The 14,260-nt window shown below is 51.5% G+C and overlaps 5 protein-coding genes across 5 annotated transcripts; 2 read left to right on the top strand and 3 right to left on the bottom strand.

Annotated features, from left to right (window-relative positions):
• Nucleotides 1-2,690: 2,690 nt before the first annotated feature.
• On the top strand, nt 2,691-5,020 carry Aspvir_006748 (uncharacterized protein; the record flags this gene model as incomplete). Its single annotated transcript, XM_043269940.1, has 3 exons — nt 2,691-2,712; nt 2,806-4,815; nt 4,890-5,020. 3 exons carry the CDS (start codon nt 2,691-2,693, stop codon nt 5,018-5,020), a joined length of 2,163 nt encoding a protein of 720 aa, XP_043125875.1.
• A 1,423-nt stretch (nt 5,021-6,443) lies between these two features.
• On the top strand, nt 6,444-8,027 carry Aspvir_006747 (putative amino acid permease; the record flags this gene model as incomplete). Its single annotated transcript, XM_043269939.1, has 1 exon — nt 6,444-8,027. The coding sequence occupies one exon, from the start codon at nt 6,444-6,446 to the stop codon at nt 8,025-8,027; it is 1,584 nt and encodes a 527-aa protein (XP_043125874.1).
• A 258-nt stretch (nt 8,028-8,285) lies between these two features.
• On the bottom strand, nt 8,286-10,202 carry Aspvir_006746 (triacylglycerol lipase family protein; the record flags this gene model as incomplete). Its single annotated transcript, XM_043269938.1, has 3 exons — nt 8,286-9,041; nt 9,127-9,943; nt 10,006-10,202. The coding sequence occupies 3 exons, from the start codon at nt 10,200-10,202 to the stop codon at nt 8,286-8,288; spliced, it is 1,770 nt and encodes a 589-aa protein (XP_043125873.1).
• An 837-nt stretch (nt 10,203-11,039) lies between these two features.
• Aspvir_006745 (60S ribosomal protein uL6) lies at nt 11,040-12,228 on the bottom strand (the record flags this gene model as incomplete). The annotated part of the gene is made up of 5 exons (XM_043269937.1): nt 11,040-11,090; nt 11,148-11,325; nt 11,492-11,747; nt 11,887-11,934; nt 12,183-12,228. 5 exons carry the CDS (start codon nt 12,226-12,228, stop codon nt 11,040-11,042), a joined length of 579 nt encoding a protein of 192 aa, XP_043125872.1.
• A 640-nt stretch (nt 12,229-12,868) lies between these two features.
• Aspvir_006744 (glutaredoxin) lies at nt 12,869-13,759 on the bottom strand (the record flags this gene model as incomplete). Its single annotated transcript, XM_043269936.1, has 3 exons — nt 12,869-13,188; nt 13,261-13,621; nt 13,685-13,759. The coding sequence occupies 3 exons, from the start codon at nt 13,757-13,759 to the stop codon at nt 12,869-12,871; spliced, it is 756 nt and encodes a 251-aa protein (XP_043125871.1).
• Between the last annotated feature and the right edge of the window lie 501 nt (nt 13,760-14,260).

The following is a 14,260-nucleotide window of genomic DNA, read 5'->3' as shown; positions in this document are numbered from 1 at the left end:
GTTGGGGATAGAAGTTCGGCTTCTCCTCTTGACGGTTTGGTCAGAGTATGAACACATGTCAGAGTCTTGGGATTGATGATTCGATTCAATTGTCGAAGGAAACGAAGAAAAACAAAAGAAAAGGTAAAAAAAAAAGGAAACACAAAACCGAAACATCCCAAAAAAAAAGGTCCGAGGATAACAGGAGAAAGGGAGAAGGATCAAAGGAGAATCAAAAACACAGACATCAAACATCAAAAGGACAACACATAATCATCATCAACAATATCATCCCATCACCGGTGATGGGATGATGTTGGTTGGCGCGCCGGCACGCACAACGACGGTGATGGTACGGGGATGGGGAAAGACGCTGAGGTCGATGATCTAGCTAGACTGATGTATCTTTAGACCACAGTGAATGGAACCACTTGTCCACGGTGCTTACCTCCATTAGTATGAACAGCCTACACGGGTTGTAAGGACTTCATTATTCTGCCGTCAACCATGAATCGAATATGATGGAGAAAGACGACAGAAGTGATGAGATTGTAAGATAAATTCCTCATTGATTTCGGAAACGGATGGGGTAAGGACGCAGTGTGATGAGGCTACATGTGATCAAGCAGGTATTCCATACTAGGTACTGGATCTCATCAAATCCAGGGCATTTGCAGCTGATTATGATAGTTAGTTGTCATGAAATTGGTCAATGGACCAAATATAGATGAGCTGAATGTGAAATCAAGTACTCATCATTGATCTCTCTCACAGTCACTAGTGCTACTCTTCAGTGCCCAGTCCATCAGGGATGAAGTAATCACAAGATGAATGCTTTCCAGAAGAGCACCATTGTAGATGATAGTGTGTGGTTGTGCAGGTCCATCTGCTATCAAGCATCTTCAGCCTATATGAGCCAGGTTGGCGCAAATCATCGATCATGTGTTCTCACTTCTCTCATTTGAGAGTGCCTACACCTCTTGAGACAGGGATCAGCAGGATCTTGGAAATCAATAGATAAAAGTTGTAACCTCCCTGCCAAAGCACCCAGAAAACGGACATGCTGCTTCACCATGTCTCTCCTCATCGTCAACCAGATGCCCAACAAGCCCACTTTTACTGAAGTCAACCATGCGCACCAGCTTTTCACCAGGCAGGTGATAGCTGCGCCAACGGTCTTCGCAGGGAAGGTCTTTTGGATGTTCCAGGATCATAGCATTAGTAGATAGCACAGCCGACGACGTGCCAGGACAGCTATCCAGGATTAGCCCTACTATCAGCATCTTAGATCAAGGGTAGGCGCTTGTGTAGGTCTCCACCAGTTGCGCTGCGTCATGACTACCGGACGTGGAACACAATACACGGCTTGGATGTGCGACTGAGACTAAGAAAGGCGTGTATCTGACCGCCGGTTCGAGCTGCTGCTGCGAAAATTCAGTGTCCAGACCATGTTGCCCAACGCCGGCTTGATAAAGAGGATGGAGGCGTCTGACGCGAGACGGGACCTAACGCATTCTGCCACTGCCTGGAGCATCCTAGATACAGAGATACAGACAGATAAGGCGGCGGCAGTGGGGGGAGGATATCGACAGACGGTGCTTGGATATGAAGTCGCCTTAGCATGGGCACCTACATGATAATAACGACTACTCTGTACTTCAGCTCTCAAATTGTGAATTGGACACACTGCGATAAGCTGGGAAATGATGATGGACTGATCGCCCTCCTTGTGGATCAATAATAATCATAATGATTACTGAGGTACCTCTTCTATTGGATCAAAAATGTGGCTGCCTGTAGAGTGTGGCTAGGGAGGAGGATACCTACCTTACAGTACCTAGTAAGGTAGGTATCTACTTTGTGGATCCTGATCAGGGGCCAGTGGCCACTAATGATAGGGAAATCTCCGCCGCACGAATCTGTAGTGATTGGTTAATTAAGAAAGAAATCCCCGCAGGCAGCCCCTCCAGCCACATTGATGGAGGTAGCTTACATTCTCCAGTGTTGTCTATGGATGGTAAGGTAGGTACATCACCATACATAATGCCAAGCAATCAAATTCTCAGCTGTTAGCACTCATGCAAAGCTGTGGTTCGGTTCGTGGTTCGGTTCAGCCTGATGATACTTCTGTCTGCATTAATACTATAATATTATTATTAGTATGGGATGATTATTATTATTGACTGGCCGACGGTCGCTGGCTTTTCTTCCTTGGTACTCAGCCCTATCGTCGTCTCATCATCCAATTCTCCCTTCAAGGCTTCAAGCTGTCTACAAGCTATCGGCATCTCTTCTTCCTGGCTTGAGCCCTTGTTCCAATAGCTTAAGATCATAAGACTACCTTACTTGTCTATCTCTCCATTTCTTTCTCCGCTCCTTGGTAAGAACAAACTGCGCTCGTTGATCCGAGCCAGCTAATCAGCCCTGCTGCCCCCTTCGCTTGTACATCGTGAGCCAGAGAATCCCTGGTCTCCTTAATAATATTAATCTCCTCATCTCTTTCACTTTCTTACAATCATTATTTGTCTCATTTTTCTTTCTTCGCTTCTCATTGCATTCTAACTACTTTAATCGGTTGACTTGATACCCTTTTGTTTTTCTCATCTCCTGCCCACCAGCCACACTGAGAGGCTTACCTTACTCCCCTTGTATTATTGTTGTATGACCCAAACAACCTAGCTCATAATTCCCCAGTCTCAGATCCCCCCGTCATGCTGCCAAGTCATTATTATGGTGAGCTACCCATCACCCATCACTGATCAAACTCTTTATTCTTTTTACAATAACCGTGTCGCCATGGCTAACTATATGATATTATTATTCAAGACGCCGTTCCAAATGGCCAAGCATACCAAAGCAACGCGCAGGTCGACGTCGTCTGCGGTCCATTGATCAACTACAAGAACATGACCGTCACCCCCTCCTCCTCTCTCTGGCATGGAAGCGTCTTGATTGTCACGAAACCCGGCCAAAGACAGCCCCAGCTGCTCCTGCGACAAAGTGGTCCGGTCGGAGGCAGCAATGCTCCGGTCAATGGCGATCTATCGACCCGTCAGCCCGTCGCAATCGATGGTTTGCGCCTTTACGAGGATCCCCAGAAAGCCTTCTGGCGCTTCTCCATCACCGTTCCCCTGGAGTCCTACGAAGCGCGCTGGCAGTATGACATCCCCGGCTTCCAGTATGCGGAAGCCAATCGAACGATTACGCCCTGGAACTTTGTGGTGCCCTCCGTGAACCAGTCCATGCGGCTCATGTTCCACTCCTGCAACGGTTTCTCCGTCGGCACGGATATGGATGCATGGCTGGGTCCCAATTTGTGGAATGATGTCCTTCGCGTTCATGCGCAAAAGCCCTTCCACGTCATGATCGGTGGCGGTGACCAAATCTACAACGACGGAGTCCGGGTGGATGGCCCTTTGAAGGAATGGACGGCGATCGCGAATCCCCATAAAAGACGGACGCACAATTTCGATAACTCCCTGCGAGCTCGATGCGACAAGTATTACTATGCAAACTACATCAGATGGTACTCCACCGAGCCGTTCAAGACCGCCAATGCACAGATCCCTCAGATCAATATCTGGGACGACCACGACATCATCGACGGCTTCGGTTCGTACACGGACCACTTCATGCGGTGCGCCGTCTTTCGCGGCATTGGAGGCGTAGCGTACAAGTATTACTGCCTGTTTCAGCACCACCTTGCGCCGCCAAAATCTACCTTCACCACGGATGCCCCGCAGACCATGCAAGCGATCAACGGCACAGCAGGTGCTGACCCTCGGCAGACAGAGAACACGTTTGTTCAGGAAAATCAGCCCGAGGACAACAGTTGGATCGTTGGCAAAAGCCATGGGCCTTATGTAGAGGAGAAAAGCAGGAATCTGTATATGCGCCTGGGCAAGCGGATTGCGTTCATCGGCGTTGATGCGCGTACAGAACGAACCCGGCACCAGGTCAATTACCCGGAAACCTATGATCTTATCTTCTCTCGTCTTGAGCGTGAAGTGGCAGCGGCCAATGGGGATATCAAACATCTCGTGGTTCTTCTCGGTGTCCCCATTGCGTATCCCCGCCTCGCCTGGCTTGAAAATATCTTGAGCTCTCCCATTATTGCGCCGATCCGCCTGCTGAACAAGCGGTTCGGTCTCGCCGGCGGCTTGTTCAACAAGTTTGACGGCCAGGTCGACTTGCTGGATGACCTGGATGACCATTACACTGCCCGCCAGCACAAGCGAGAGCGACGGATCTTCATTCAGCGTCTTCAGCACTTTGCCGCTGCGCATTCCATTCGCGTGACCATCTTGGGCGGAGACGTGCACCTCGCCGCGATTGGGCGCTTCTACTCGAACCCCAAGCTTGGCATCCCAAGTGAGAGTGATCCTCGATACATGGTCAACATAGTTAGCAGCGCAATAACCAACAAGCCGCCCCCCAAGGCTGTTGCAAACCTCCTAGCTCGCAGGAACAAGATCCACCATATGGATGGGGATACAGACGAGACGCTGATGGCTTTCTTCGACAAACAACCAGGCGGCGTGGAAAAGAGTGCTTCCTGGAACAAGGTGACCATGCCGTCGCGTAATTATGCTTGTATCACCGAAGTTGACGCCCCGTCTACCAATGGTGATGCCGCCAACGGGGACCAATCATTCCCGATCCCTAAGAACGGCCACTCGCCGTTGCACAAGGGCGAAGCTGACGCAGGCTCGACCCATTCAGCTGCAGACGGCGTCACCAGCAATAGTGGCATGCATGGCGGACTGGACATAGCCGTGCGAGTCGAGATCAACCCGCAAAACACCGAGGGAGTCACTGAGGGCTACGGTTTCAGCAGTAAGTTCGCCTCCTTTCTCCTTCGTCTTCCTTTCCGTTTGCTTCGAGAATAACGGCTGACATGGATGGCGCAGTCCCTCCCCTGTCATATGTTGCAGCACAGATCCCTTCAAGGCCCACTTCTCGTCTCGCGCATTCTTTGCGGGCTCCTTCCCCTCGACCGCACTCTTCGCGATCTGCTCGCCCTCATACTGCTGTCCACTAGTCTCTCTCCACAAATCATCGCTGCGGTGCAGCTGATGGAGCCGTCTTTTCTTTTTCCTTGATAATTGTTGGTTATAATTCATTGGCTGATGTATATCCCGATCTAAGTTTTCCATAATGAACATTTGGTGTACTGTCTTTGCAGTCACGAGGGCTGTGCCTTGCCTTCGGGTAAATTCATTTGATTGAAGGATGCGACTCTCATGAAGGGGATGAGGGTTCATCCCGATCGAATGATCAAGGAGAAGGCTATAGTAGAACAACTAGACCCCTTTTCAGTCGTTTAGCCCTCCGAGACATAGCTTTAAACAACGTGTATGTCATCATCCGGGGTATTGTCAAGCAAGAAGGGATGTTTACAGTGATGTTGGGAGTTGCACTCTTGAGGGGGATGGACGACTAGTCACTAAGGGAAACTTCTCTCCTCCCCCAGCACTACTACTTCGTCCATTCTTCATCCGCTTCCACACACACACACACATCGCCGACTTTCCAACAAAAGAAACCCTAGTCAACCTTCTGTCACCGATCATGATATCTTATTCGGTCTCACTCCTCAGCATCAAGGTATTTCCCCGCACTGAATGGCTCTTTCGATGATGCGGAGACGATCCTGAAGACCCCGCACGATGTGGCTTTTGATGACAGAGAAATGACAGAGAAACTTCCGATAGACAACTGATGACCGTTGAAGAAACTCTAATGGACATCATCAAACGGATTCCCTTACTGCATCGGGCTAAGTCTACGGCTGCATTCAGTATCCAGATGCTTGCTGATAGTCTCAAGCTGTCCCAGCCTCCCAGGGCTTATCTAAATTTACTGCTGAATATCTCTCCCTTATCTCTGCAACCATCAATTGAACATGCCATATGCCGAGGGACCATCGCTCTGCTTTGGTTTTCCCCTGCGCTTCATGACACAGGCTGGCTTACAGGGGTTGGAGTTGCGGAGCTGAGAGATGTGAGCAGCTCTACTAGTGTCAAAGCAAGGGGGGCAATGCATGAAAGCTCCGTGGACTGTCCAGCATCCTTCATGGTTCATCGGACTTTATTATCAAGGTTGTACCCCGTCTATTCATAGATCCTGATACGCGACGTGCTTGCTTTGCCACCAGCGTTACGTCCCGCGTTCCCAATGGGTATACCAAATCCTTCCCCCGCTTGGATTCTGGAATGTGCAGGAGCGCCTGGATTTTCAATACCGGATTGGCTCGAATTGTGGTGATTCGATGCGTCTTATCAGTTGTGTTACCACCCTGGAAAGGACCATCCATGCATGTTAGAATAGTGAGCAACCGACTCAGCTTTGGGTAATAAATAGACCCCCCTTGCTGACTTGATTAGCAGCACAGGACCTCGGCCTTTCTTCTTGAGGCCCTTTTGATACATCTGCAGTGCTCATTATAGAATTCATCTTTCGGCATGGGTGTCGGAGCGGATTGCAAGCTACCTGACTCCAGCAGTGCGCATAGTAAGGAAGATGTTGCTCCTGAGACCGGCAGCATCCAGGAAGGCGAGGGACTCGACCGCCTAGGGTACAAGCAGGAGCTCCGTCGCAACCGCTCCGTTCTCACTTTGCTCTTTCAGACCCTGGCCATTGCCGCCATTCCCTACGGGGAGGGAGGTCCTCTACTCAGTGCCATCTACGGCGGGGGTCCTCTCTCGATCTTCGTCGGCTGGATCATGGTCTGTGTTCTCGATGAATGTGTAGCGTTATCCTTGGCCGAGCTCGCATCTCGCTGGCCGACATCTGCAGGTCCTTACTATTGGTCGTTTCAGATCTCAAGGAGCTCCAAGACGGTGCTGTCGTTCATCAACGGTTGGATCTGGCTGGTCGGCAACTGGACCATCACGCTCTCCGTCAACTTTGGCTTCGCATCGCTGGTCTCGGCCACCATCTCGATGTACCATCCGGACTGGGCCGCTAATGACTGGCAGCTCCTGCTAATCTTCTACGCCATCTGCATCGGCTCGTTCTTCATCTGCACGTTTGGCAATCGCTACCTTCCCCAGGTCGACATCGCCTGTGCTACCTTCACCGCACTCACCATCCTCATCAGCCTAATTGCGTTATCCGTCAAGGCCGACGCGGGCAGGCACAGCGCGGCCTACGCTTTGGGCCACTACGATCAGAGCCTTTCCGGATGGGGCGGCTTCACGTTCTTTATCGGACTCCTGCCCGCCGCCTACACGTTCTCTGCCATCGGCATGGTCTCCTCCATGGCAGAGGAGTGTGCCCATCCCGCAGTCCACGTCCCCCGGGCAATCAGCCTTTGTGTCCCCGTCGGAGGTCTGGCGGGCCTGTTCTTCATCCTCCCCATCTGTTTCACTCTACCGCCGCTGGAAGACATCCTTACGGCCCCTGCCGCCCAGGCCCTCCCCTACATCTTCCACCGAGTCATGGGCAGCCCCGGCGGCGGCCTCGCACTGACCACCCTCGTCCTCGTCATCACGCTCTTCTGCTCCATCAGTATCACCGTAGCCGCCTCGCGCTCCACCTGGGCTTTCGCCCGCGACGATGCCATCCCACTCGCCAGCCTCTGGGCTCGCGTCGACCCTCGCCTCGGCGTCCCCGTCTGGTCCCTCCTCCTGCTCACCCTCATCCAGATGCTTCTCGGTCTCATCAACCTCGGCAGCTCCAGCGCCTTTACCGCCTTTGTCTCCGTCGGCGTCATCGCCCTCGCCGTCGCCTACGCCATCCCCATCTTCCTCAGCCTCCGGCACGGCCGCACAGAGGTCTCCAAGGCCCTGTGGAACTGTGGGCCCGTCGTCGGCCCCATCGTCAACGTCATCGCATTGTGCTGGATCGGCTTCGAGCTGGTCTTGTTCAGCATGCCCACAGTGCTGCCCGTCACGCGGGTCTCGATGAATTATGCGTCCGTCGTATTTGTGGGGTTCCTGGCCATCGCGGCGGGTTGGTATGCTGTATATGCACGGAAATGTAAGTTTCCTATCTACCTCTCATATCTGTGGGACGTCTGCTCATGCGTTGTCCGCAACCTGTAGCATACAAAGGACCCCCTGAGTCCGATGGACTTTGAAAATACTGATATCATCCTGGATCTCCTGGTCGAGATCAACACTTACACATGTCTGTCTTTCTTGGTAATTCCGTAGTTCGCCTATTGACGCCATAGGATTCCAGATAATTAATTACAATGTGTACACGCCAATAGGCCTTCCTTCTATTCGTAGGGTAACACGCAGCCCAGCTGAGTCGACAGGCTGACAGTCACCTTGTATTTATCAGCCATCCTCTTCCTGTCATGAATTCGGCACATCCGGCTGATAGTCCGCACTCCCCAGCAAACTGCTCAGATCCCGTCCGTTGTCTATACTATACCCCCTCCGTCTCCTGGGTACACCCTCGTTGGGACCTCGCCGGTGCAATGCTACACTCTCGCTAGGCCGCCTTCGCCGCACGCGCTGATACCCCTTGTCAAGCTCGATCTCGACCGCACAGCGAACCTTGAGCGCGCCGATAGCTGGCCATACGCTCCTTTCACCCTTTAAGATCCAGTATGCCAGGTTGTCCTTGCTCGGATTCTGTAGGAGCTCCGTAAAGTCAATCAGAGATAGATCGGGAACAAGCGTGAGATTCGATCCAGGGATCGTCTCTTCGATGAGGAGTCGGCCGATGATTTGAGGCAGGAGACCGAGGTAGTCCAGCTGGCGAAGTCGGTGGCGCAGCTCCACGACGACTAGGCGCTTCAGCGGCCGCGTGATGTTCCACTGGCCTGTCTGATGGCGGTCGAGCAGGTTCAGGTCCGAGCCCAGAAATGGAATGAGATACGGCCGCGCCTGCGACACGATGAAGTGGTTGACGTTGAATAACTCGGCGATGCGGGAAAGCGGTGACTCCCCGTCGCTATAATGTACGTGGCGCCATGAGTGGAAGGTGGCGTCCTGAGCGTGTGGCCAGGGGACTATTGAGCCTGTTTCATCTTTGCAGTATATCGTGACAGGCTGGTATAACGTACGCGAGGACGCGTTCGAGGCAACTGCCGCCGACCAGATTAACTGTAGTGCGTCAGCAAGGTTCACGAAACAAAGTGACTGTTCCAAAATCTAAAGCTTCAAAGCTGAGCGTAAAGTGTATACTTACAACATTCGGCGCGGTCAGGTAATTCAGCAGGTTCGGGGTGCCATTCTTGCCCGATGTCGCTATTGTAATGTTCAAGATACGTTTCGACCGTGCATATGCTTCCTCGAAGGTTAAATCACCCAAATTCGCCCGCACACATTCCTCCAGAACTCCAGCGTCGAGAAAGTAGCCTTTTTCAATGTAGCGCTTCACCCGACGGAAAAGCGTCCCAAGCCAGCTGTCTTCGCTACCGTAAGGCAATTCCTGTGAGTGCTCGCCAGAAAGCTTCTCCCGTCGTCGGCGATCAAAAGCCGTCAAATCAATCCCATCACTATCAAGGAACGACAACAATTCGTCCTCGGAGTGGATCCCAACCAGAGCCGCAATGAGCGCTCCAGTTCCTGTCCCCGTGATGATTCTGGGCAAAAGACCCTGCAGATGCAGAGCCTTGACCACACCAAGATGACATAGCCCGAATATTGAGCCACCTTGCAGGAGCAGAGTTGTTCTACCGAAAGCTTGGCGAGTATCATGCAGGAGCTCCAGCTTGGCCTGCGAGGTGAACCCACTCTCGTGGACTGGAGCGGTCTGCAGAGCCGTTATGTGCTGGATCGAAAGTGCGACTTGTGTGATATAGTCATCAATGAGGAGTTTCGTGCCAGCGTACGCATGTAAGAAGAGTTTCGGGGAGGTGATGTTGCCCAGGTTGCGGACAAGTCCGGAGCGAAGAAGATTGGCCAGTGTCAGGATATCCTCTTCCTCACGAGCAGTCATCAAAGCTTCTACTCGCCCCAGAATCAATCGGTAGTCGTAGTGTCGACTTGTCGGGTTCTGGCGCCTGCACTACCGTTAGCTACTGCCCTTTTCAGTCCAGGCAGGCGAGAGCTAAAACCAACGTACCATAAATCCGCGCTCCGGAGCTCGTCCAGCTCAAAAGCAGCCTCTTCCCACTCCTCAAATGTCTGCGCGGAGGCCAGACGATGTCGCAGCCTAGTTCTAGGCGATTTTGAGAACCACCATGCCAGTAACCTCTGCAGGGCGACCTTGATCAGCAGAGCCATTGGAACATCTTTGCGCGGAGGTTGAAGAGCATACATGTTTCCAGAACAGCGCGACGTCGAGCACCATGCTAAAGATCGCAGAGAAAAGGCCAGAGATAGCTACCCAGGACTCCATCTTTTTATGGTGGACTACAAACAGTGTGCGGTGAGCGTAATGGCGTACGGCGCATGTGGGTGTTCTTGCTTTCACATGCTAAGAGTTGATGGGGTATGACATATGACGCGGAGAAGGTGTCTCATCAGCCCTGCTTTAGTGGCAGTCAAATCGAGACAACAATCATTCTGCCAGAAAAAGAGCCCCGAGATTGAGGTTCCGTAGAAGACGGATAGAGGAGAAGAAGTTGTAGTTGTTGTTGTTGGAGGTTACCAGGGATGGAAGATGAAAAGAGACATGGGATCTGTCAGAGCATTGGAACTCTCCGCCACATGTGAAATTAACCGCTCCCACGTTTAGTTCCGGCGTGTATTCAGGATCTATAGATGTCTTTTTCAGGAGATCCATTTATCTGGCTACACTTGGCGGTTTTCTCGGCTCTCACCTCAGGTCGCCCTGCAGCGAATGCCGGCTACGATACGTCGGATGTAGGCAGAAAAGAGCCGGGTACAAGGTCTTGAGATATGTATTCAACAGTGTAAACCAAGCTTGAATGGAAGTAAAGGAAACTTGGATTGTTCGTAGAAGCCGGATATTTCCTACATACTATGTTCCCCAGATGAGAAAAGCCATATCCGTGGACACGTAAAGGGGCATTCGAATTCCGTTTTAGTTTTGCATTGATTTTCGCTTTGCTTTTTCCCTAATGCAAGTAGTGCGAAATGAAGTTCTCCAGACATCCTCAACTACCCAGCACGGCGGACGGACCCGTAAATCGTCTATTCCTCAACAATGTTGCCTCTCTCCGAAACGTACAGACCGTCAAGGAACTAGATATGGGATCAGCATCAGGGCATACACCAACCGTAACAGGTCGACATTCATACCTTCCGGATATCCTTGTTACGGACTCTGCAGATCTGCTGGATGTCGGCAGCGCTCTGGGAGACAGCCTCCAGGGAGTTACCGGTGAGCAGGAGCTCATCCTTGACGTTGTTGGAGGTGGCGACCTCGACACCGGACTGGGCGGTGACACGACGAACGATCTTCTCACCCAAGAAGTTTCTAACAAGCGCAAGAGTTAAGCCCGTCAGCAAAGCTCTTCTTCTTTCAGAAAGTGAACGCGACAGTATCTCGCGTGGCCAAAGGCCCCGTTCGCTCGAGACCCTGAAAGGACGGCCAGCCTGTTCTCTTTCCCCAGCTTCCTTCAGGGGTTTATGCGGTAGCATACCTGATCTCAACCTCATACTGGCCAGTCTCGGAGTTCTTCTCAATGTTGACGTTGATGGGAAAATGAGCGTAGACGTAGCGCATCTTGTACTTGAAGCCTCGGGTGACACCGATGATCAGGTTGTTGATAAGGGTGCGAACGGTACGCAGGGTAGCGATGCCCTTGCGGACACCGTGGTGCATCTCGATGGAGATGACATTCTTCTCGGGGCGGCCGAAGGTGACGGCAATGTGGGAGAGGTCCTTGACGAGCTTGCCTGATTCGCGTGAAAAAGTTCCAAGTCAGTGCCGTTGACCCCAGCGATGACGGGCCACTCGTCTGGACTGAAATTTCTCCCTCTGCTAGAGAAGAGAATTCCGGAACGTGACAAGTATTGGGTATTGTATTCAGCGTACCTCGGGGTCCCTCAACGGTCACAACTCGCGAGCGAATGTGAACCTTCACTAAACGGCGTAAATCCACGTTAGTCCCTATTCCTCTCAAGACATTGATCCCAAACAGCGGTCATTCTCGCATTCCCTCCTCTTGGGTAAAGATGTAGCAGCGGTCTTCCTTGCAAACAGTTCCTGTAGCCAGACTGGCGCGACAACTTCCCAGCGCACCCAAAAGCACCGCTGCTTGTCTTCCATTCTGCTCCGGCGTCTTTTCTTCCAATGACCTCAAAACAACAAGGGACGAATCGCGTGCTCACCATTCTCGGGAATTGGCAGCCGTTCCTCGGAGTAAATGTACCGCATCTTGACTGCGTGGGCTGTGGAATGTCCGAGGGGAGAATTGTCGATGTCGTTCGTGCGGTCAGTCGTCGAAGGGATCGAAATTCAACGGAGGCGGCCTGGTCTTGGTGGAGCGAAAATCGAGGGCGGGCGGGTTGTGCGTCGCTTAACGACAATTCCGGCTTAGCGCGTTTTCTAGGGTTCTGCCAGCAGCGGACATGTTACAGTTAGCTAGAGAGGTATCTAGCCCCAGCTAAGGTACCTTTTGATTATTATTATTATTATTATTACGGGCATGTTAGATGTCCGTTGTCATCATTGGTAATAGATATTCGGTCTAGAGAGGTATTTGGCTTTTATTAGAAGTTCTGCTGCATCTCTCTCCCCATCATCGCTGAATGTCGCTGAACTGGTGCCTGAGGCATCAAAAGAGCATTTCTATAAGAGCCACTTGAACATCATAGGACATCGAGAAAGAAATGCAAAGTCGTTCACTTCTTATTTAATTGCAATGACTTGCTCCCGTGCCTATCGCGAAGGGATTGTGCTTCAAATATCCAGAGAACTCGTGAGAAGAGAAGAAACCAGGAACCCAGTCGCCCAAACACCCGACCAAACTCCATGCTGTATTATATCCCCATCATACTTGTCCGCGCGGTGACCATCACTCAGTCTGCTTATTTTGGTCCTTACGATCGACCTCCTGTATCCATTTCCCACCCAGACTCTTCAGCGTCGAGGCAAGCTCTTCCTTCTCATCAAGTGCACTCACGTCGTCACCGCCGCCTATACTCTTTCCATTGACGAGTACATTGGGTACAGTACGTCGGCCGGTGTTCTCTGCCAAGAGCGATTGAAGTTGTTGTCCCATTGCATGCTGATCGAGTTCGACCACGTGCGGCGCAGGTACTATATTATATTTCTCGAGCAGGATAGACTTTGCCCGCTTGCTATAAGGACAGTAGGATTTGGAGAAAATAACGACTGCGCAGTAGAGCATGGTGTTAGAGACCCTCTCGTAGACAACAGATATGGGTCTTAGGGGCCATAACGTACTGGGCGACCTCTTGAGAATAGCATTGAGCTCATTCTTAACTTCGGAGTCATCCTCAGAAGATGCCGGGGCAGGCTCTTGCTTGGGCGGATTCTGATTCTTGTTCTTTGGTACCGTCATCTTCGTACGTCCTGCAATTGGGATCTCTTCCATCTCCTCACTGGCGCCTTTGGGGATGGCCGCCTTGACTCCGTCCGCCTCCTCCACTACAGGTTTTGCATTCTCCTCGACGGGCTTTGGAGGGGCGGGTTTCTGCGGTTGCACATTCTGTTTTGATACAGCCTCTTTTGCTTCTCTGTGGGCGTCTATCGCCGCGACGGTAGATCGATAGAACCTTTGATTTTGTATTGTCCCGGCGTCGCCCTAGCATTCGCAAGCTATATTAGTTACCGTATGCTTAGTCCTCGCAGGATAGGGTGGTCGTACCGAATAGTAGAAGATGGTGACCATCAGCAACACGGCGGCTATAAGCAGAAGCCTGATCCGCCGCTGAGAGAACATCTTGATATATGTTCTGCTTGACCTCGGTCAGATATAGCACCTGTCCGGTGCTGACAATCTGATTATTGTATTTTATTTGACCGCGACTGTAGTTCTCTTGCGTCTAGCATGAGATTCGCATGTAGAGTGTGATCACGCTCGTTCAGCTCCGCAGTAATGGAGTACCAGGGGTAGCTTCTGTACATTAACCACGACAATCAATCCCCGCGTAAAGGGACAGACCACAGGGAAATCTAATGGCCTGAATATGTTCCTGTCTATTCCCAACTCTCAGGTCCGCCTGGAACCAAAGCAAAGTGACGAACTTGTAATATGGTCAATTTGCCATGAGAAAGGCGGCAAAATCGTCCGTTGGAATTAGGTACGTTGTACCTTAGCTCGCGCTACCAATTACGTCACGGTAAGTACTCATCACATACCTCTCTGAGGGCTAGATTATACTAATTCAACGCAACAGAATAGCTTCTATCTATCACTTTGAATGTTTCTGAGAGAGATTCA

Source organism: Aspergillus viridinutans, assembly GCF_018404265.1.
Source record: "Aspergillus viridinutans IFM 47045 DNA, scaffold_4, whole genome shotgun sequence".
In the NCBI taxonomy this organism is placed as follows: Eukaryota; Fungi; Ascomycota; class Eurotiomycetes; order Eurotiales; family Aspergillaceae; genus Aspergillus; species Aspergillus viridinutans.
Note: the sequence above shows the minus strand (reverse complement) of the source record. Positions and strands in the feature narration are given on the sequence as shown.